Source organism: Primulina tabacum, chromosome 11 (genome assembly GCF_025594145.1).
Source record: "Primulina tabacum isolate GXHZ01 chromosome 11, ASM2559414v2, whole genome shotgun sequence".
Lineage (NCBI taxonomy): Eukaryota > Viridiplantae > Streptophyta > Magnoliopsida > Lamiales > Gesneriaceae > Primulina > Primulina tabacum.
In genome coordinates, this window is record NC_134560.1 from 3873071 (window position 1) to 3895162 (window position 22092).

The 22092-nt window shown below is 35.5% G+C and overlaps 3 protein-coding genes across 10 annotated transcripts; 1 reads left to right on the top strand and 2 right to left on the bottom strand.

The window, feature by feature from the left end:
- Positions 1-4564: 4564 nt before the first annotated feature.
- On the bottom strand, positions 4565-7879 carry LOC142519921 (uncharacterized). 7 transcript variants are annotated; one of them, XM_075622940.1, is made up of 5 exons: positions 7656-7879; positions 7100-7173; positions 5780-6950; positions 4898-5677; positions 4565-4795 (listed from the first exon to the last, which is right to left on the bottom strand). In XM_075622940.1, the coding sequence occupies exons 3-5, from the start codon at positions 6407-6409 to the stop codon at positions 4766-4768; spliced, it is 1440 nt and encodes a 479-aa protein (XP_075479055.1). In that variant the 5' UTR covers positions 6410-6950; positions 7100-7173; positions 7656-7879; the 3' UTR covers positions 4565-4765. The 7 variants fall into 7 exon arrangements, with proteins under 7 accessions (XP_075479055.1, XP_075479058.1, XP_075479056.1 ...); XM_075622943.1 differs by lacking the exon at positions 7656-7879 and adding an exon at positions 7446-7649; XM_075622941.1 differs by lacking the exon at positions 7656-7879 and adding an exon at positions 7343-7649.
- A 6194-nt stretch (positions 7880-14073) lies between these two features.
- On the bottom strand, positions 14074-16488 carry LOC142518674 (F-box protein MAX2 homolog A-like). Its single transcript, XM_075621472.1, has one exon. The coding sequence runs from the start codon at positions 16434-16436 to the stop codon at positions 14250-14252; it is 2187 nt and encodes a 728-aa protein (XP_075477587.1). The 5' UTR covers positions 16437-16488; the 3' UTR covers positions 14074-14249.
- Positions 16489-18680: 2192 nt separating this feature from the next.
- Positions 18681-22040, top strand: LOC142519399 (uncharacterized). 2 transcript variants are annotated; one of them, XM_075622401.1, is made up of 2 exons: positions 18681-19844; positions 21746-22040. In XM_075622401.1, the coding sequence occupies exons 1-2, from the start codon at positions 18818-18820 to the stop codon at positions 21757-21759; spliced, it is 1041 nt and encodes a 346-aa protein (XP_075478516.1). In that variant the 5' UTR covers positions 18681-18817; the 3' UTR covers positions 21760-22040. The 2 variants fall into 2 exon arrangements, with proteins under 2 accessions (XP_075478516.1, XP_075478517.1); XM_075622402.1 differs by lacking the exon at positions 21746-22040 and adding an exon at positions 20704-21725.
- Positions 22041-22092: the final 52 nt, after the last annotated feature.

The following is a 22092-nucleotide window of genomic DNA, read 5'->3' on the forward strand; positions in this document are numbered from 1 at the left end:
TATGCACTAATAGGTTCACATATAAGGTTTTCTCTTCACCAAGATTCTCAGAAATTGAGCTGTTTAAAGTTACCCCATGACTAATATCCTCAGTATCAGAAGGCTTCCCAGTACTTAATGGACCCAGAGGTGAATCGGGATATGCTGAGTGTGACAGCTGCAGAATATGTGAACAAATCATCACAAAGAAACTATGGGAAAGGCAATGATTGAAACTACATAAAATTGCTATCACCACATTATAAGGCAATATCAGTAACCAGCAAAAGAGAGGTGAAAGCATTAACAAAATTTACAATGTTTTAGTTCCTAGCTTACTAGAATCGGCGCGGTAACAAAAGCCATTAATTCATCGCGCAGAAACATTGTTGACAAATGACGAGTGATGAGAAGTAAGGTTTTGCAAGAATTAGCATCACGCTTTTCTGTTGATTTCAAAAGCCTGGCGAATCGGCACAACGGTTCGTGTGAATTCGATTGAAAAACAAGGCGGCTACGAGCCGACGAGGAAAATTTTTTTTAATTAAATTTAATATATAAATATTTAATGACACATAGCGGATAAATGATTTTTAAAAAAGTTTGAAAGATAAATACAGAGTTATTTGTACCAAATCCTCGTAATATATCGAAAATGTACCTTTTTTGTGAAAATTAAATATGTATCATGTACAAATCAATTTTCTACCGGTCATATTTCTTACTAGCCAAATAATTTGACATGGACGTCCATCCACTCACGGTTCGAGTAGCGGATCAGATTGATTACAAGGTACATATCTTGGAACCTAAATGGATTTTGGACCATTTCTTACCGATTCTGGCGGAAACGGGAACCATTAAGCATTCCTGGTTTGAATAAAGTTTTTCCAAATATGAAAAAACCCCTGTCAATTATTTTATTATCTGAAAACCCCAATGTTGAAATTTTCATGCTGCAAAAAAAAAAAAATTCAATTTGTCGAAATTTGAAAATTTTCACCAAATTGCCAACTCACGTAAATAAAGTATTAATAATATTTTATACTTTAAATACTAGATAACCCCTTCAAAATTTTCTAAACGAATTAATTGATTGAATTTAAACTTGATTTTTTTAATGTTTATTTAATATATATGTATTAGATTGCTCATCTACTTATCTTTTACATTTATTATTTTTTATCGATAAATAAACTTATATAAAATAATTCAGTCAAAAAGTCAACATAGATTAATGTCAAAATTTTGAATTATCTAGAAATATCTTTTACGTACATATAGTAAAATTATATTAGAGATATTTAGTATACAAATTCATGTCTATATTTAGATGATAGAGTAGGTTTCTTGTGAGACGGTCTCACGAATCTTTATCTGTGAGACGGATCAACCCTATTAACAATAAAAAGTAATACTCTTAGGCTCCGTTTAGTACGTGTGATGGGATAAGTAAATGATTAGTAATTAGAGTGATTAAAAATGAGATATATGGATTAATAGTATGCTGGGATAAATAACATGTGTTTGGTATGATTTTAAAGTGATGGATTAATGTTGTAAATTTTATTACAATGACCAAAATACCTCAAGTGTAATTAAATATATATTATTAAAATAATTGGATAGATAATTAAATATTTATAATTATAATTTATATTTATTAAAATTAATTTAAATATATTTATTAAAATAAATTTGTAAATATGCATTTACTTTAATAATTAAAATAACAATAATATTTTGAATCTTAATGTTAAATAAAGTTTAGTAATAATTACAATATTATTGTTTTTTAAAAGAATTATAAATATTCTTAAAATAATTTGATAGATAATTAAATATTTATAATTATAATTTATATTTATTAAAATTAATTTAAATATATTTATTAGAAATATATTTGAAAATATTACGGTAATGATTAAACAAAATAAATTAGAATTTAGTAAATATTTATTTTCATAAAAAAATTAATTAACAAGATTAGAAATTTATAAAAATTTAAGTTAAGATAGATTTGCATTACAATTTATTTTCTTTAAAATAATTAAAAATAATAAAAATATATGAAATTAATTTATAAAAAAATATAATAAAAATTTAAATATTATATTAATTTATCATTATCACTATTCAAGAATTATACATTATCACACCTTTGAAGAGGGATATTTAATCACACAAATAACATAAATAGTGAGGGCTTTCAATCATAATCAAGAGCCCCCATGCTAAATTAAAAATGAACCAAACATGAGATAAGGGATGATTATTTAATAATCATCCCTTATCATGTCTACCAAACATAGCCTTAGCATAAAAAGTAATTTTTTTCATGAATGACCCAAATAAGAGATCGGTCTCACGAAATATGACACGTAAAATCGTCTCACACAAGTTTTTGTCTAGATGATAAATTCATATATGTGAAATATACAATTATTTATAACTATAATCTATTTTGCAGAACTTAAATCAAAACATTACATAATCAAATCAGTCTTATCATTTGGTTAATCAAAACATTATATTATATCAATTCAGTCTTATCAAACACTGATTCGAACAATATTTCTATACAGTGTTATTACAAGCGTGACTAAAAAGCGAGGCATCAACCATCTTGCAAGCCAAAGAGAGTGAGTTGTGGAGAGTATAACTATTTATTGTTAGAGTAGATGTCCTGCAAGTCAACTGTTGGCTAGGGATTTTATTGACTCAAGTGTAATAAACAATCTTTATTTTAATATATAATTCATTATTTCATGGTTTGTTATTTCTTTATCTGTATACCCATGTTATCAAACATAGATAAAGACCTTGATTATACTTTAATACAAATGAATCGTAATTCGATGTTGAAACTCGTTTGTAAATACTGTATGATCTAAATTCGTTCCTAGTCGATTCAGCCGCCTAAAACATGGATAAAGGTCGCTTGAGCTCGAGACTAGCATCTGTGATGTTGTGTACTGCGTTTCTTGGTAAGGGCATAGAGATGTCCAAACATGCAGATGGGTAGTCATATGATGATTATACCGAACAACCATCTCTCGGACTTTCCAAGTGGTTATCATTCATCGAGAGGATAAGTCCATGGTTATGATTGTACACCATTAGTCCTTACGACCCGGGACAACACTGAGGCTCTATATGCTAGGTCTGGACTTTGACTCGTTTACCGGCTCCAGGAGAGTCATCAGATGACGAGATTGGGTACAGTTGCGACACATGTAGGAGCCAGTGCATTGTAGTCGGGGATTCACCGCTCACCTACATGTGTGGATATCCTATGTGATCTGATGAAATAATAGTGCATGGAATCTCTGGCCAGAGTATGAAATGTATGTTAGAGAAGGAGTTCTCCAACAGTACATGCGGTGCCACTATTTATAGTTATCACATAGTTATCGAATCAATATGCAACCCTCGATGAACCAATGGTTGCAGATTCGATCGGGATACATGAGATGAAGGGACCGTACTGTACGTTGATCATAATCGACTGGTTCTTGCAGGCACTATCAGTGATACCTAGGGGATCATGGGGCGATGCTACTAGACGCTCTTACCATGATCCGATGGGTGCAATCAGAAATGAGTTCTGACATTCTTGATCAAGGTGTTGATGAAAAGAATGGGGCTAACTAGGGTAAGCCCGAATTAAGGATTATGTCTTGAATCACAAAGAGTTGTGAACCCACGGCTAGCTGTATCCCTGAACCATTGAGGGTCACACAAGTACTGGATTATTTTTTGTTCCCGTTGAGATAATAAATTCAATGAGTTGAATTTATAATAAATAAGTTTGATATGATCAATCGATAAGCTTATAAGTGAAGTTTATAAAAGCTTATAGAAATTTTGAGAGCATGACTATTGAAGACAGTCAAAGGGAATGCATATGCCTCATTTAGACAATGATGTTCTCGTAAATATATGTATTTAAAGAGATCGAGATTGGCTATAGTTCGCATGCATTTTAGAATCTTTTATTAACTTAATTAATTAGATTAATTAAGTAAAGAAAAAATTAGAAAAATAATAATAATAATTTATTATTATTATGCAAGCATGATTCGATGGAAATGATTGAATAAAAGAAAAGGAAAGCATTCATTCGGTTTTTTTTTTGGGAAATTAATCTATAGTTGACTTAATTAAATACATTAATTAAGTAAATGATGGATTAAAGAAATAATAAGAATATTTTATTCTTATTGCATGGGATGCAATTTTCCTTCCGAGGGATTTAACCGCAGCTTTTGAAGAATAAAATAAGAGAAAGTCTCCATCGATGGTGATGATTTTATTGTTCTTAAAATTCCATCGGCAACTATTCTTGTTGCTCTCAAAATTTTGAAACAATTTTTCTTGATCTCAAATACGCAAAAACATTTTATAATTTTCTAGTGCAAATTATAAGAGGAACAAGTTTCCCAATCGTGGACCGGATTAGTAGATCGAAGAACGTTCGTAGCGAATTCACGAAGAGCTATCTCCGCTGATCCCGGAATAGTTGGAGCCCAGTGATTTATTCACCAAAGGTATAACAATTTCTAACATCCTATGAATGTTTATATTTGTTAAATCATACGAGCGCCTAAAGCAAAATTATTTTGTTTTTCAAAATAAAATAAAATTTTTAAATCTTCCGCTGCGTTTGGGCGCGTAGAAAACCAGATCCAACATTTATTGAATCGTACACATATGAATATTGAATCCGCCAAAGTTGCTGGAAAAACGGCTGTACAAGAGCCATAGCTTCAAGTATGGCTCATCATTAACCTTCTGGTATGGGCGTCAAGAGTTCCTGATAAAGCAAGCAACAATGTGAGCCAATCACTGGTTTCATACACATGAAATACACTAATAGAAACATTTGATAATTAGTGGAAGCAGCAAAAGAACTCGCCTTAGAATGACATGAATGGTGTTGTCGCACCTTTGTAGATTTAACAAAAGTTTCCCAGGTGATGTTGCCTCTAGGTGCATTAGGATCATGATTTTTGGGATTTGTTGACACACCAAAAGATGAATGAAGATATGATTTCTTCATGGAAATTGAAGGCAATGTACGCCCGAGCCAAGAATCTGATGGAGATTTAGGTAAAGATGGGGGAACAGGAAAGCGAGAGTGATTTGGATGAGTTTCGTTTTCCAGAGCTAATGCTTTTGGTGGCTGACTTTTAGAAGGATCTTTGTCCAGAACTTTTAGATTTTTTGTCATAGTTGAACTGAGGTTAGCATCTTCATTTTCTCTGTACGCCTCTGGTACTTCCATCACTACTTTATTAGCAATAATTTTTAGGACTTCTCCTGAAACAGGAACTCCTTCAGCATCTTCTTCAGTCCGTGGAGAACAGGAAGCTGTGCTTTCAGTTTCCAGCATCTTCATGGTATCTACATAGAGAGATTTTTCCACAGCAGGTTCTCCTGCAGCTGATTCCTCTGAACTGCCTTGATCAGCCAATAGTTCCTGAAAGGTCTTGGCATTAATCCTTGTATGGTTTGTTTCTTCAGGAACCCCAGTAACTTCTTGTTCTTCAATAAACGAAAAAGGTGCATGACGACTTGTTGATGCATTATGGTTCTCTACTTGAAAATGTTCATTTCCCAAATTAGTCTCATTCACCTCAAGTTCAGATGTTTGGATTGTGTCCATTGATTTAAGCTCAGAATAATCAGGCTTGGACTGCTCAACAAAAATAATAGTAAATGGGTCAAATTTGCATCAAAATCTTGGCATAAGCCATAGAACGCATTAAGGTCGATGATATGAAACTAAAGTTAATACCTCGTTCTCAGTCTCGCCATAAGATCCCGCTGAAGAAGCTCGATTTTGAGTCGTGTTAGCCGCATGTATTGGAACTCGGGTTCTCATACTCATTGCAGGTAATGCATTTAAAACGCCCAGTGAACTTCTTGAGCAAAACCGGGGTAGCAGACCACAAACTCCTGGAAATTTTTTATGCTGATTATAGTCGTCATCGCTGTCCTCTTCTTGTTCTTGTTCTGTTTCATGGCAGTATGAATACCGCTTTGCAAAACTAGGCCCATAGCGAAGCAAAAGCTTACCACTGCCAACTATTTTCTTAGATTGTTGGAGTTGTTCTCTGGTGATAGATTCCTTTTGGGATGCACACTGTGGTGTCTCAGAAGCCATTGCCTTTGCAGCGGGGAGAAACCTATCCATCATGAACTCCAGAGATTTTGGGTCGGTATAAAAACTCTCAGGTTGTTCGGTATCTAAATCATCAAATCCACTTAAACCACTCACACTACAATTGATGAAAAAGGATTCGGTTCTTGAAAGTGTATCAGGCGCATCCACATAACCTTCAATCACTATCCCCTGACTCAGAATGCATCCCCTTCTCTGTAATCTCGTCATATCTCTCAAAATTCCGGAAATTTTCATCGCCATGCAGCCCACTCTGGGAATCACCTGCAACGGTTACTATTAGACTTGAATTTTCCTCTGGAATAATTTGACGTGAATGCTGCTGTATATCTTGTGGACATCTTCCCGGAGGAAGCTTAGGGGCAATTGGAGGTCTATGGTGGTTTCGAGTTTCTTGCTTGGAAACTTCCTTCGGTTGTCCAGGGGTCTGTTCCCATTGAAAAGGCACTGCTCCAGGATTTCTAATTGGGCCGGATTTCAGTTCTGATCGGTAAGAAGGAAGATGAGGTCTAACAGGCACAGAATTGCCTGTTTTACCTTTGTCATCCTTTTGAGAGGTCACTGCTGGCGAATTTCGTCTCACTGATAGAAATGGTCGGTTGAAATTAAGTTTATTGTCCTCCATCCGCTAAACCAGCAACACCAACTTGCTCTATCTGTGTCAATATCACCGCCAGTTTGTGATTGGCTCCTTTATTCAAGACCAGGGAGCAACTGATTGGCTCGAAAAACAACTCCTTATAGAATTTCCACCATCTCTAGCCCGCTCAATGTTCTGCTACGGCTGTGGAAGAACACAGGAGAAGAGTCAGAGCTGTCATAGCATATTGCTCTATATAATTTCCTCTGTAAAGTTTATATACATGTCCTTATATATATGCATTCCCAAACTCATCTACAGAATTCAACACACATGGTTATAATCCCCATTACCTGAAAAAATTCTTGATAGTTGAGCATGCTTAGAGAAATAACCCACATTTCATCCTCAAGATGGTGACATAATTCTTCTACAAACGAGGCATAGATATTGACTGATGACTCTTATAGACGAAAATGAACTTTGATGTAGCCGAAAACAAGAAAAAACCATATGCCCTGATTTTTATACATATCTGATTAACGCTATAAGAATTTGAAGCAGACAAGCTAAGAAAAGCTGAAAGTTAAGCTCACTTGACATGAGATAAAGAATTCACAATGAGCATCAGAGGCACTCCAAGAACACAGAAATCATAACTTCTAGAAAATCTTCATATTAAATGAAGCTAAACTTAACCTTATCAATACATTTTAACACTTGCAACTCCTCCCAGTTTTTCCCACTTCGAGGCTAATATATTTCTGGGTTCAAATTTATTGCGGCAACAACCAACACCCCAAAAAGTAATTCATCGAAATATAAGTCAACAATTAATGATCATACATCATCAACAAAAAAAAAAAACCATTAAGATTTCTGCAGAAAAGTTTGGGAGAGAGATGGTACCATTGGAAAAAGTGAGAATCTTGAAAAGCAATTTTTGGTTCTCTGTTCAATTTATTGAGAAGAACATCACATGACAGATGCTGATGGGATCACATTTATTGCTGATGAAAGCTGTAAAACAGCAATAAAAGAAAAAGATCTGATTACCATCCTTATAATAGTGATTTTTACTGGAATTGTTTATTAAGCTGGACAGAGAGGCTCACCATGTGCAAAGCAAGAACACATGGTAGTGGGTTATACATACAATCTTAGCTAGCGTACGAAATTTAAATTCTTGTTTTGGTTATGAAATTTATTGCATTACTTAGTTTAGTATAATGTTATTTTGACTTTATCTCTGGCCATCCATCCATATTGGGATCTTGTGATCACATTTTAATTAATCAACAATATAATATGATTGTTAAGGAAATGACCAAAAAAGTCATCTTTACACATGCAGCGTCATTGAACTTTCAGGAAACTTCAGAATTCTTGGAAACTGAAAATTAATTTATGGACCATTGTGGATTCATCATTAGTTGCGGATTTGGGATTTTAGTATATTTTGGTAACGGTGCATTAATAACTCGATAAGATAAATAGAGACATCAACTTATTTTTCAAAAAAATTATTTTTTAGAAATCCATGTTTTTTTTCACAAAAAAAAACAAATGAAAAGAGCTCTTTTGTTTTTTGTTTTTCGTTTTTTTTATGTAACTCGTCTTTTATCATATCTCGGTTGCATATTGGATAGACTTTCGAACAAATACAATATCTTGCAAACTACGTTAATCAAATAAATTGTATTCAAAAAATCATGTACAACATGCTTATGCGATGAGATGTAGTCGACACTATCTTGTTATTTTTTAAGATCATTGGTGAAGGATTTTAAGTGAGCGTTACTTGAGCTACAAGCAGAGACGGAGCTTTGGTAGGTATGGTCGTGTCTCTCGATTTTTTATTTTTATTGACTAAGGTTTTAGATGTAATATTTTACTTCACTTTTCTCCTTTTAAAATTTGCAATTGCTCCTCTAAAATTTTTGATATTTTTTTTTGTCCTCTCAACTCTATTTTTTTTGGCTCTATTCTTCGCTACAAGTATGTGTCCTCTTGCTACAAATTCAAAATGAGTATGTATTTTGTAAGACGGTTTCATAGATTTTTACTTGTGAGACATGTCAACTATATTTATATTTACAATAAAACGTAATAATTTAACATAAAAAATCATATTTTTTCATGAGTGACCTAAACATAATATTTATCTCGCAAAATTAACTATGATCGTCTCACATAAATTTTTGTGTTTCAAATTATATATATTGATATTGTAGTAAGGTATCTACTTGTTCCGTAGAAGTGTATTAAACTCAATACAAATTACAAATTCATATATTATCCAAGCAAAAGAAAGAAAAAATCTTGCGACTTTATCTTAGAGGACCACTATGAGTTGTTTTTGCAATGTTGTACCCCAAATCTCAAGCAACCCACTTAAGTTTTAAACTTTATGCTCTCTGTCTTAAAGGCTATGTCCTATTAAAATTTGTGGGACAATCTTTCATCTTTACGAAGGTGGGTTCATTTTAATTTTCAATTGAGTTATTTAAGTAGTTTTTTAATTTTTTTTAATATAAATTTGAAAAATGCATAATTTTTTTTAAGAATTTACAAATATCATTTTAGTTTGATTGGGTTACTGAAAGTTCATGCAAAGAAATCTTGAGTAGGTTTAGATCGGAAGGAGTCTCCAAATTTGAAATATTAATCATATTTACATATATATATAAAAGCAGAGTTTTTGTCAAAAATAGTAATTTCCCGCCAAAATGTCATTTTTAAAAAAAGAAAAATTTACTATGAATATTGATATATGTGTACTGCAATAAATAATCACTTCAATTATTGTTTGCATTGATTATATCAATTCATTTAATTCAATTTTGAATTTAATTAATTTTTATATTAATTCAAATGTAATTTATGTATTATATGTTTTTTTATTTTTTTACTCAAATTAAAACTAAACTCTATTGAAAACATAAATTATATTAAAAAATTTACATTGATTATATCAATCAGTTTAATTAAAAACTGTATAAATAAATTTAAAATACAAATGATTGCAATGTTCAATATCACTAATTAGGTAAATCATTCAAAAATAAATTTTTTATTTTAAGTAATTTTGCTCAAATTACTTACTAAAAAAATACAATATTTAATTAGTTTAGTTAATTTTTCTAAAAATAAAATTGGTTGAGTGTTAAAAGTTATCACTACAACAAGGTTTTCTAATGAATATTAATTTACTATTTAATAATCATAAATTTTTTATTTCAAATATATATTATTTCGAAATTACCTTAATTTGAAAGAATTAATGCGTTGTAATTTTCTTCCAAAACCACATGTATATTGTATATCTTGAATTTTCTTCTTAAAAATTCAATAAGAGAGCACAAAAAAAATAAAAAGATAGATTCAAAAGAGTTTCAAATGGACATTAAATTTGTAATGCCCGAGATTTTAGTTTGATACTTTTGAATTGTTATATATTATGAACAAGGCGATGGAAGAACAGACGTGGAGAAGCGATATGCAAATTGAGTTTGTTGACAAAGAGAGAGGCCGCACCCGCGCCAAGAAGTAGACCGCACCCGCGGTGTAAGGGCAGAAAGTTGGATTTTTGATTTCAATAGACACTGCACCCGCGCCAGGAACCTTACCGCACCCGCGGTTGTCACTTCTGAAATTTTGGTGTTGGTACAGTAGAGGCAGCGCACCCGCGGTAAGAACAGGACCGCACTTGCGGTGGATGTACCGAGACAGGACCGCACCGGCGGTGCAAGAGTCAACGCACCCGCGGTCGTTCTTTCTGAATTTTTGAAGGTGATCCAATACGTGCAGCGCACCCGCGGTGCAACGTGCGCGAGAAAGAAATGGGCCACTTGTCCTAGCATGCATGTGATATATATATTACTTCATTCCTTCGGCCATTACAGTAGAAATCGATCCAAAGTTTAGAGAGAATCCTCAAGCTTCTTTGTACTTGAGAAATTTAATTTTTGGCAAATCCGTCTATCCGATTTTCAATCCGGACATAGTTCTGAGATCCTCTCGACACGAGCTACAACTGGACGTAAGTTTTTTTAAGTTTTGATATGATTTGGAATTATGGTATTGCCAGAATCGAATATGGTTCAGATATGTTGTTCTCGAGACAATAGACATTGTATAATCGAAACCGGATTTAATAACAGACTGTTTATATAATTGTTATGATTTTCGGAGTTGATTTGATTGAGATTCGATATCAGATTTGTATTGTTATTGAGATTATGAGTTGTACTGATATTGATTATGAGTTCTGGTATTATATCGTGATGTTGGGATTGACGGGATTATCGAGACTGTAGTGTTATGCCGTCGAAACATCAGTAGATTGATATTGATCAGATTTACGATTGATGGAGATTCTATTGTTGTACTGTATGTTGATTGACATTGATCAGATTGTATTTTGCTTTGAGTATTGATCAGAACAGATATTGAATTGAGTTGTTCACTGATATTATACATATTCGATTGTCATTGCTAGATTGGGAATGGACAGATTTGAACCCGAGACTTCCACTTCGTCAGACCGAGAAGAGAAAGGTATAAATCGATGTTAACTGGGAGATCGACTTGAGTTAGATTTAACTCGAGTTTCCCAAAACACATACTTGTATGGTATTGTTTTTATACCTTTGTGTTTTAATGATTATGTTTATTCTATTGAATTAGAAAGTAGAAAGCAGAAAGCTATTGAGTGAGAGTCACTGACAGAGGGGCTAGACTATGATAGAGGAGTCACTGGCCCATTGCACATTGTCAGAATAGGGTTAGTATTGGACAGACATGCCAAGACACTGGACGTTTGGTATATCGAGATGCTTAAGATACAGATAGCATCCTTATTACAGATTATTCGATATAGACTAGACCAAAGTCCAGAAATAAGAACGTACCGCGACCGCGACCGGTAGTAGTAGGTGGGAGACCTGTTACGTTCTTATTCACCGGGATCCCTAGATTAGATGAGAGATGAGTCGAGTCTGAGATGCCGAGTCATGAGTTGAATTACAGATTGTATAAACTATGTTTCGTAGATTACAATTCATGTTTTATTTACAATTTGATTTCGATTTGCAATGTCAGATTATGATACATGTAGTGATATCTGTTTCATGCTTTATTATACCATGGTATGTACACATTGTTTATACTGAGATTTATTCTCACCGGTGTTATCCGGCTGTTGTCTTGTTTGTATGTGTGCATGACAACATGTGGGACATGATCGGGGTCAAGAAGATGATGAGAGAGGACAAGTTTAGCGTGGTGATTCCGAACTTGTTGTAGATATGGTTCTAACACTTGAAATCTAGTAGTTGAACCTTAGTCTAGTCTGAATGTGTATTGTACAGAACTGTATTTTTATACTGATATGTATATTAATTAAATTCCATTACGTTCCGCCCTTGCATTGTAAAAGAAAAATTTTAGACCCTGTTTATCTTAATTGATAATTAAATCCCAAAAATGATTAAGAAGATGATTAGCGCCCGGGTCCCACAAAATTACTCTCAATAAACATGTAAATTACCCTCAATAATTAGAAATTTTTGACACTCAATGCATGCAATTCGAGATTTCCATAATTTGAAAGAGTTAATGTATGATATAATTCTGTCAAAAACATCAAATATATAATTATCGTCCCTTGGGATGTCTTATTTGAATTTAAATTATAAATAATGCAATATTGCATATTATATTAGAAACCAATTTCATTCTATTTATCTTACTAAATTTATATACTCCAAAATTGAATTTTGAAATGACTCCTCCTTTCAGCACCTTATATGAGTTGAAATATTTCAAGATGTAATGTTCGTTTAAATTTAGATTTGTTCGTTGTTATGAACTACCTACATATGGAAACAACGAGAACAACAAGATACTTTGAAATCTGTCTTTCATAATCGAGAAATAAAAAATATTATTCATCTATTTGTACAAAATTTTAATTATTACGTATTACTAATGTGATAATTTTCTTCTATGTTACAAAGTTCACGGATACATGATAGTATAAAATTTCCCGTAATGGAAATGATTAAACCAATTCTAAAGAAAGTAAGCATCTTATTAGAAGACACTTTATAAAATTTATTAACATTATTTTGTAATCCACTTAATAAATGTTAATTAAATAACTTTTCTGATTTATACATAATTTATTTATGATCACATGTTTCATTTTTCTTTCGGAATAATAGGCTGTTGTATATAAAATTATGAAGAGATTTTGTAAATAAAATCACAACCCATTTGGATAAAGATATTGATGAAACAATTATTCTTATCATTCAAATGTGTTAAACACGTGTCATGTCACAAAATTCTTCGTGAATGTGGATTTAGACGAAATTACTGAATTTTAAAAAAAATATTTCTCATTAATTTTATTGATTATGATTTAAAAATATTTTTTATCACATGTTAAAAAATAATAATATATAGCTTCTCGAAAATTAAAGAATTAAATATGTATTAAGGTTGGTGGTCGACATCAATACACTAAACACGATAAGCATCATGTCATTGTCTTATGCTAACATAATCTAAAATTTTGAGATATGATAGTGATTATTAGCAAAAAAAATTAATCGACATGCATATTATTTAATAAATTTTTTTAAAATTTCCGAAAAATAGTTTTATTTTTATTTTTTATAATTATATTATTTTTTCAATTTAAATATTTATTCATTTTCAATAATTTTTAATAATATTGTGAAATACTAGTTCATATATTATATTCAAGAATCTCACTTATGATCAACGTGGTCACAAATATAAATTCTGATATTATTTAATAGTAATTACTAAAAGGAAAACTTGTTATCTAAAAATAACAATAATAATCTAAGCGTCCCAATTATATAAGCACACATATTAACAAATGTACTATATATGTTTCCCGATGATCTTTGGAACAGAAAACATTACGAATTGAAACAAAGAAAATCCTTTTTTCGCAAGACGAACTTCTCCGTATTTCCGAGCGCGCATGTGTTTTTTCGAGATCCAGCATGTCAACATCCTCTCCTTTTCCAAAAACTTCTGGTGTCCCTCGGGGCCCAAACACATAGCTCAAACGTAGAGTTAATAAAGAAATCTTTTCTTGGCACGTTTTCCAATGTAAAACAAGACTCGACACATTTCCCAACGTTCATTCAATCGTACTTATCTAATAATAAATTCATTACAAAAGGCAATTATATAAACAAATGTCCTATTTTATTCTTATTTACGAGTGTGTAGATGTATAAATACAAACATTGTTAAAAGTAGCTAATTATTTAATGACCATAAAAATAAATTAAATTGCTCACCACTTCAAAAGTATTAAAAATGGTAAAGCACAACCGGAAAATCCAGCTTATTCATATCTATAAACCCAAGCTCAAGCACAGACCGCTCGGAGAGTTTATTGTCAAAACTGTGAACAGACAAAAAACATCATCAACGAATGCATGGGTTGATTTTGCATCAATCAGAAATCCGGCGCCTATTAAGTGCAGCCTCGAAACGGCAGCACGAGTCTGGCCTCATCTCCGTGCTCATATCACACTCTGGTGCAGGATAGTAGTCCTCTCTCAATTGGACATCTCTTAGATCCGGTATCCTTAGCAAAAACATCAAGAAGTGCTCGTGAGCCGTCCCATGTATGAAAAGTTTCCTGAGCCCGACACATTCTTGCAGCAATCCGGCTGCCGGAAGAGATAAGCTCCTCTGGTTAACATCCCTGTCCTGTGGAGGCCAGTAATCCAGCTCAGTTAGACCCAAATCGCCTATACAGAACAAATAAAACCGTTCCCATAGGCTCAAATCCATTTGCCCAGAAGGTGCGGTGTGGGCATAGCCGATGATGTCGCCGCAGTCTAAATGCATCCTTTTCAGGCTGGGATAGTTCATTAGAATGCTCAACCCAAATTCACGTTCAGATGGCCTTGATAACTCCCTGCAATCTCCTTCAACCTTGATTCGAATCTCCTCCAACTTTGGACAGTTTTCAAGTCCTGCAGACGATAGAGGAGTCAAAAGCTGGCCTACTTCGATCCACAGAGATAGATATTGAAGTCTGTCCCATGTTTTCTCCACGAACCCATTCCCATGTGTGAAGCCATTATCGTTTAGATCAAATCCTACATGACCATAATTGGGATCAGACGAGTATTTGCATTTCTTGGGGGCATTACCCATGCCCAAGTATTCACAACTGGAACTCATAAAGGCATTGCTTGAATGTCCACCAGGGGAATTTGATGCTTCCCCTTGCTCAAAAACATTGAGATTCAAACCACCATTGACCCCATCAAGATCCTCGAGCTCTTCGGCACAATCCCAGATGCAATCGATGTGAAGCCTCATGATTCGATCCTGAATTGGCTCCAACGCTTTCAAAGACGATGCTGCACCAAGATTCTTGCAACAGGAGATTCTGACATTGACTAAGGTTTGACGGAGCAAAGAAACAAAAGTCCTCATCCCCCGTGTGGTTATTTTCTTGCAACCTTGAACCTCAAACTTTGCCAACCTACAACATCCTCTGGCAATTGCAATCAATCCCATGTCAGTCAAATCACCCACATTCCTAATGGATAGTGACTCAAGCTTTTGGCAGAGGGCTACGCCATCGAGCTTGGACTCAATTGGCATCGAAATACCGTGAAATAGCCCCAATTTAAGGGACCTCAAGTTTGGGCATTTCGAGTCGAGAACCTCCAGAGCTGGACCACTGTCTCGGACATTATTACAAACATCTAAAGCTAGTTCTACTAACAATGGAAGCCTTGAAAATACCTCGATCAAAGTGGCCGCATCAATCTTCGCGTCCTCTCGAGTGAATCCATCGTGCTCAGGGTCACCTCTCGCAGTCGATAAAGCTGAAGGATCAGCCAAGTGAAGAATTGACAATTTTGGGCAATTCACTGATACAGAAACCAAACCTTCGTTGCCAACAAATCCGATATACCTTGGATCGAACGTACACGCAGCGCGAAATTCCCTCAAATTTGGACAAGATATGGTGATAATCTTAATCTCATCGGATTTGAAACCTTCAGAAAACGATGGGTTCAGAAGATTGAGGCAGGTGAGATTCGAGGCAAGTAACGGATATGATTCAAGAGCCGGAGGCACGTCATCCGTCCAGCAATAAAACGCCGAAAGATCAAGAGAATTCAATTGTCCACATTGCTGGAACAAGATCTTGAGCTCATCACCGGCAGCGGATATTTGAGGTCTCTGGTGCCATCTGACCAGCTTCACGTGTTTGAGATTGGGCCACTGGTGAGCGATGAGTTGAATAGTTGAGGGGTTTCGAGCGTAGAGCTTGATGGAAGACAGAGAAGGAAAGGCCCGCCGGAGGAGGCGGGCGATGAGCTTAGGGTCAGAGGCAGCGGCGAGGGAGTGACCCCATGGGGAGAGAAGAGAGATGTCGAGGTGGGATATGGATGTGAAGCAGTTGGGAACCATGAAGAGGTCACGGAGGTTGCCGCGGAGGGTGAGGGAAGCACGTGTGGCGCGCTCTAAAAGGTACCACTTGTGGCAGACGATTGAGGCAGAGTTGCGGCAGCGAACATCAGACACGGCGGCGATTATGTTAAACAGAATGACGTCTGGTAGGTCATTTATTGTCGTGATGAAAGCCGCCGCCATTCGTGCTGAATCCATATCTGCGTGTATATCTTAGATGGATTGATGGATGAGTACGAGAGTTCTTTATACACAGTTGCTTTTGATATTTTTCATTAATTAATTTATTAGACACAGTGTAACTGTTTTATTTATCATCCCATGGATTATTATTATTATTATTTATTTATTTATTTTTTAAAAGTAAAATCCATCTTTTCATATGGTGCAAAGATACAAACACTAGTGATTTGAGTAATGCTTGCACTTCCAAAGCAATCGTTCATCAGGTCCACAATCCTCCTAAGGCTTGGTTGCTGCTTGAACCGCTCGAAGAAAAGCCGAAAAAATGCAAATGTTGATAAACCCATGTTGTAAACAAAAGTCCATACCATAACGGCTAGCAGCCAATTCTGAACCTTTCGCTGAAACCAGATATCGGCGGCTTCCATACCAGTTCCGAATTACTCACTCTCATTGGTGTCTCTGTATCACATAGTCCACTGGCTTTGCGAAATGCATCTAACAAAAAGAGAGACCAATCTATATTTAAGTCTGATGGCTTCCGAGAACTTAAATGTATTGCCTTGCAAATTTCACACCAAACAGCCCATGTCATTATAGTAAACAATTCAAAGTAATCCTCACTCAAAACCATCGATATGATTAAGCCACAATCCAAAGAAGTTACCAACCGAAGCTTACGTAAATGAATCCAAAACACCGTTTCTTTCCACAAATTCAGAAAAGGGCAAAACAAAAGGCAATGACTAGTTATAGCATAATTTAGTTTGCACAAAGAACAGATACTTGTTGATGGCACATGGTGCAACCTCAAATTTGCTGCAGTAGGAATAATATTTCTGGTCGCTCGTCACATAAATATACGAACTTTGGGAGGAATTAACTTCCGCCAACTCAGCAGAGGATGTGAAGATTGGAATGGAGGGGGAGTCAGACTATTGATCTCCAAGAGATAACCAAGTTTGACAGACTACATACCATTCGGGCTTCCCTTCCAGACCCTGATATCTGCGCATCCCTTGATGTTCAAGGAAACATCAAGAATTGCTTCATCTTGGTGCAGAGGGAAAATCTGCCGCACAACTTCTTCCTTCCAATGACCCGAATTCGTAATGAGACTAGCCACCTTCATGGTAGGATCCACACACGTATTTAGACCAAATAAGAAGGCAAAATGGGTGTCCAGGTGTCTGAATGCACTGTAATATTATTCTCATCCCTACTCTCCGACATAGATTTTTTTCAATAATATCACACCCCCACATCAAATAACGCCAAACATATGTAGGATTTGAGCCTAGATTAGCGCCCATGATATCGGAATGTTTAAATTATCGGGCTTTAAGAACTCTTGCCATCAAGGAATAGGGGGATAATGGATCATACGACATAATCGATGAGACATAAAAAAAAATGTTTTTCATAGGTTAAATAACCTCATAGGTTTGTCATGAATTGATTCGTGAGATAGTCTCATAAGACTTTTTGTAAATAACAATTATAAAAACATTGACGACGTTGAATGAGTAGCCCATGAAAATCTTCGCCGCTCAATTCTGCACTATCTCGATAGAGATAAGAGAGCAAAATATGCCAAAATAGGAGTTTGAATAGTAGAAACTGACAACCTTCCTTTTGAAATGGAAAGAAATAAATCTATTGATGAGCTTGAAGCAAGCGAGCCTTTTGTGAGATTTTGGATATAGAGCTGTGCATATCACTCTTGTTAGATTAAGTAGACCTTTCATATGAGATCTTTGTAATCCAACAGTTTTACAATGTACGGTCAAGAATCCTTGTTCCTTTATGAACCTAGTAACCTAATGTTTTTAATCAATACTAAAATTTGTGTTACACGGTCTTACGGATTGTATTTTGTGATACAAATATCTTATTTGGGTAATCTGTGAAAAAGTATTACTTTTTATGTTGAGAGTATTACTTTTTATTGTGAATATCGGTAGTGTTGATCCGTCTCACAGATAAAAATTCGTAAGACCGACTCACAAGAGACCTACTCTTTAATCAAAGCCTTCTAATTTTGTGAACAGTTTTTTATTTTTTTATAATCCCAAAGCTTAGGTCATAGATTTATTATAAAATGATTATTTAATTTTATTTAATTTATCTAGACGATAATATGATATTATTAAATCCTATTGTTTTAAGTAAATATTACTTTTAAATTTTTTATATTAATTTAAATATTATTTATCACGCTTTATTACATTATTAAATAAAATAAATAAATAAGAGAGAATTTTGAAAGCCCCCACCTGCCCACCGTGGAGTTTATATGTTCGGTCACACACCCCACCGGTGCTTGCCTCGGACTACTACTATGTTCGCAAGCTCCAATTATACCTCTCAGAATCCCGCCGCCGCACGCCACTGAAATGTCGCCTTCACCCACCACTCCTTTCCCTCCTTACTCCGCCACAGCCTCCCCCATCTCCCACGACGATAAACATCTCCGTTCTTCCCCTCCCCCACCAACGAAACCCGAACTTCCACCTCCGGCGATACGAACCCCGGGATTTCCGACCCGTGAGGACTGTTGGTCAGAGGATGCAACTAAGACGCTCATTGATTCCTGGGGGGCACGCTACGTGGAGCTTAACCGCAAAAACCTCCACCGTAAGGACTGGCAGGAAGTTGCCGATGCCGTCAATGCCATCCACGCCACTTCCCTTAAGATTCTCCGCACCGACGTCCAGTGTAAGAACCGCATCGACACCGTCAAAAAGAAGTACAAGATCGAGAAGTCTAAGGTCGTTCAATCAAACGGCCGCTACTCTTCCACGTGGCCGCACTTCCGCAGCGTTGACGCCCTCATTGGTGACACTTTCTACAAGGCTAACCACTGTAACTCCAATGGTCACAGCAGGAGCCTTCGCCGAAGAGTTTCTCTTTCGCCGGAGGCCTCGTCATCTCCCCCGCCTCCACCTAAGGCACTCAACCATTACCGGATGAATCCACCGGCCATTATTCACCACCAGGAAAAAGATCAAGCTTTCAGTCATCTACTGAGACTACCATGGTCTGTACCTGTTGGGCCCAGGTCTAAGCGGAGCATGACGAATTTTTCTGTCATGGCAGCGGCGGCGACGGTGACGAAAGCTAAAGAGTATGAAGAAGAAGATTCTGGAGCTTGGGGTCGGGGGCTATCGACAATGGCAATGAAACGGAACAGGATATACCAGAAAGTGGAGGTGGAGGGGTGTAGGAGGTTAGCAGAGGCCATAGCAAGTTTAGGGAAGATATACCAGAAAGTGGAGGTGGCGAAACAGAGGCAGATGGTGGAGTTGGAGAAACAAAGGATGCAGTTTGCGAAGGATTTGGAGATCCAGAGAATGAAGGTATTCGTGGAATCACAGGTCCACTTCGAGAGGCTTAATCGAGTAAAACACAATTCGAAAAGCAGTAAGTGTCGAAAACCCAATTGACTTATGTTTTTAAGCTTTTGTTTACTTCGCAACATTATGGATTATGCTGCATTGCTCGGGCTTCTGCCTAGGTTCAATGTTGATCGGAAAAAAAGAAGAAAAAATTGGTATCTTTTTTTCCGTTTTGTGTTTGCCACCTAATCACATAGGTATCTTACAGTCTCACCAGTATAGTACAAATGTATAACGTTAGAGATGGAAAGTGTTGGTATTTTGTGTTCACCATTTGTATATGGATTTATAGAGTTTGGTTTGGTACCCATTGAGATGTAACTCTATAGAACTCAAAAATTGGTGTTATACCAGGGAATCATTTCTTCTTACAAGATCGGATTGTTTTAATGCACCTTGCTTATTTGATTCAATATGTTTTGCAAGTTTGGTCGCACACTCTATGAAGATTATGTTTGTTTTTGTGCTTCAGTTGATCGCCGTAAATCAATTCTGTACTCTACAATCTTGAATTTTTTATGCCTTTTCTTGTGATATGCTATAAGGGTACAAGTTTGTATAGGTTTGCATTAAACCGTGTCTACTTGCAAGATACTAGCAATTTTACCATTGCAGTTCCTCTTTTTTCATGAGATAATCAGGTGAGTTTGTTTTTGAATGTTCTAAGAATCCGGACATTGCTCATTGTGTATTTTTTGAACAAATATCAGATTTGCGGCTGGTGATGACTTCTGAATATTCCTTTTTGAAAGTCTTTTAGGTGACTCTGTTGTCTTGTTGATCGTGTTGCTTCATTTAACGGAACTAGATATGGGGTTTTTCACTCTTTTTCTTAAACTACTCGAAAATGATACCTGATAATATCATCTCATGTTTCTTCACAGACTGATGAGTGCTTTCGCGGTTGGTGTTCTTTCCGATCTCTACGCAGTTCACCGCTCCACCGGAAATTCCCTTTGCCCCTACCGATCCTTAAACCAAAGCATCCCTTTAGTCAGTTTTGTGACGTGTCAGGCAATACAGTTGGCAGATAGCATTTCATAGTTTTAATATAATCAAATCCTAATACTTCCTGTTCCTAATCGGATAGTGAGAAGAGAGTTTATGTTTGTTTGTAAGACTAAAGATAGTTGCACATGTTGTATTTGTTGGCCTATGTATCACACTTCCAATTCGACTTTTTGGTTCTTTGGAGGATTTATTATGATGGGTCCCAACATCATCAGAATTTTGACATTTGTAGGTCATAGATTCACTTGATAGTTTGGTAATGACAGTTCCACTGATTTTAGCATTATGTCGCTCTCTATTGCCTATATCGATCAAGTTACATTGAAACACAAGTACATTTTGATTAATCAATGCGTGGAATTAATTCTGAACTCTAAAGATGGTTTTTACTGAGTAAATGGATCGGTGGGTTCTGAAATTGCTGCTGCATAAGACCAAACATTCATAAGTTATACAATCCCCAAGTAACACCCCGAAAAACAGGTTTATACATCATATTTATTTCTTGATCTTCTATTTGTTCATTATCCACCCCATCCAATGCCTGCTGACCCCCTCAAAAAAGTTCCGATAATACTCACCGTGTCTATATTGCACAGACTGAACCTCTACTTAAATAATTTCTAGTTCAACTAATGATTGTGGCTTTCGCATACCAGAATCCCGCACCAGTTTCATGGTGGTAATACCATCCATCGGAAGCCATTCTATCCTGGAATCTGAATTGTCATTTGTTTCGAGTTTAATCTTCCAATTAGTGAACAAACACGACTTGGTGTAATTTTTTTATATGCGTCACTGATTGGGAGACACCGATACAGCTTGCAACTCCATGCCTTGTACTTGCAACATTAATTTGATATATTCTTGAAATGAACATTTTTAACTTAATGTGTTTCATCTCCTCTTTAACAGATGGTTACTCATAGAGACTCAACAGCATCAACTGGCTAATTTTCAGCAGATGATTCGGTTGATTTCGCTTAAGCTCTGCATATACATACAGATCTGGCTAATTTAGATATTATTGTTATTATGATAGCTATTTTGATTTAGACTTCAGTTATCAGGTTAGTTCCATGAAGAGTATACTGTGAATTGCTACTTTTTTCTTTTCTTGGGGACAAAACAATCTTGTCAAATGGAAGGTGTGTAACACTCTAATTTGTAACCCATCGAATTCTTGCTTCTTGTTTTTTTTCTCAAATGTCTCTTTTGATGCTTAAATCACTGAAAAATGTGCACTTTTATAAATTCGAACA

Bases quoted from the DNA above. Each gene is read 5' to 3' on its own strand.
- LOC142518674 (XM_075621472.1), bottom strand. From the start codon at position 16,436: ATGGATTCAGCACGAATGGCGGCGGCTTTCATCACGACAATAAATGAC.
- LOC142519921 (XM_075622942.1), bottom strand. From the start codon at position 6,409: ATGGCGATGAAAATTTCCGGAATTTTGAGAGATATGACGAGATTACAG. The intron at 5,678-5,779 runs GTATTAACTTTA...TTTGTTGAGCAG, and splicing joins ATGGCGAGACTGAGAACGAG to TCCAAGCCTGATTATTCTGA. The intron at 4,796-4,897 runs GCGAGTTCTTTT...TTGCTTTATCAG, and splicing joins ACCATTCATGTCATTCTAAG to GAACTCTTGACGCCCATACC.
- LOC142519399 (XM_075622401.1), top strand. From the start codon at position 18,818: ATGTCGCCTTCACCCACCACTCCTTTCCCTCCTTACTCCGCCACAGCC.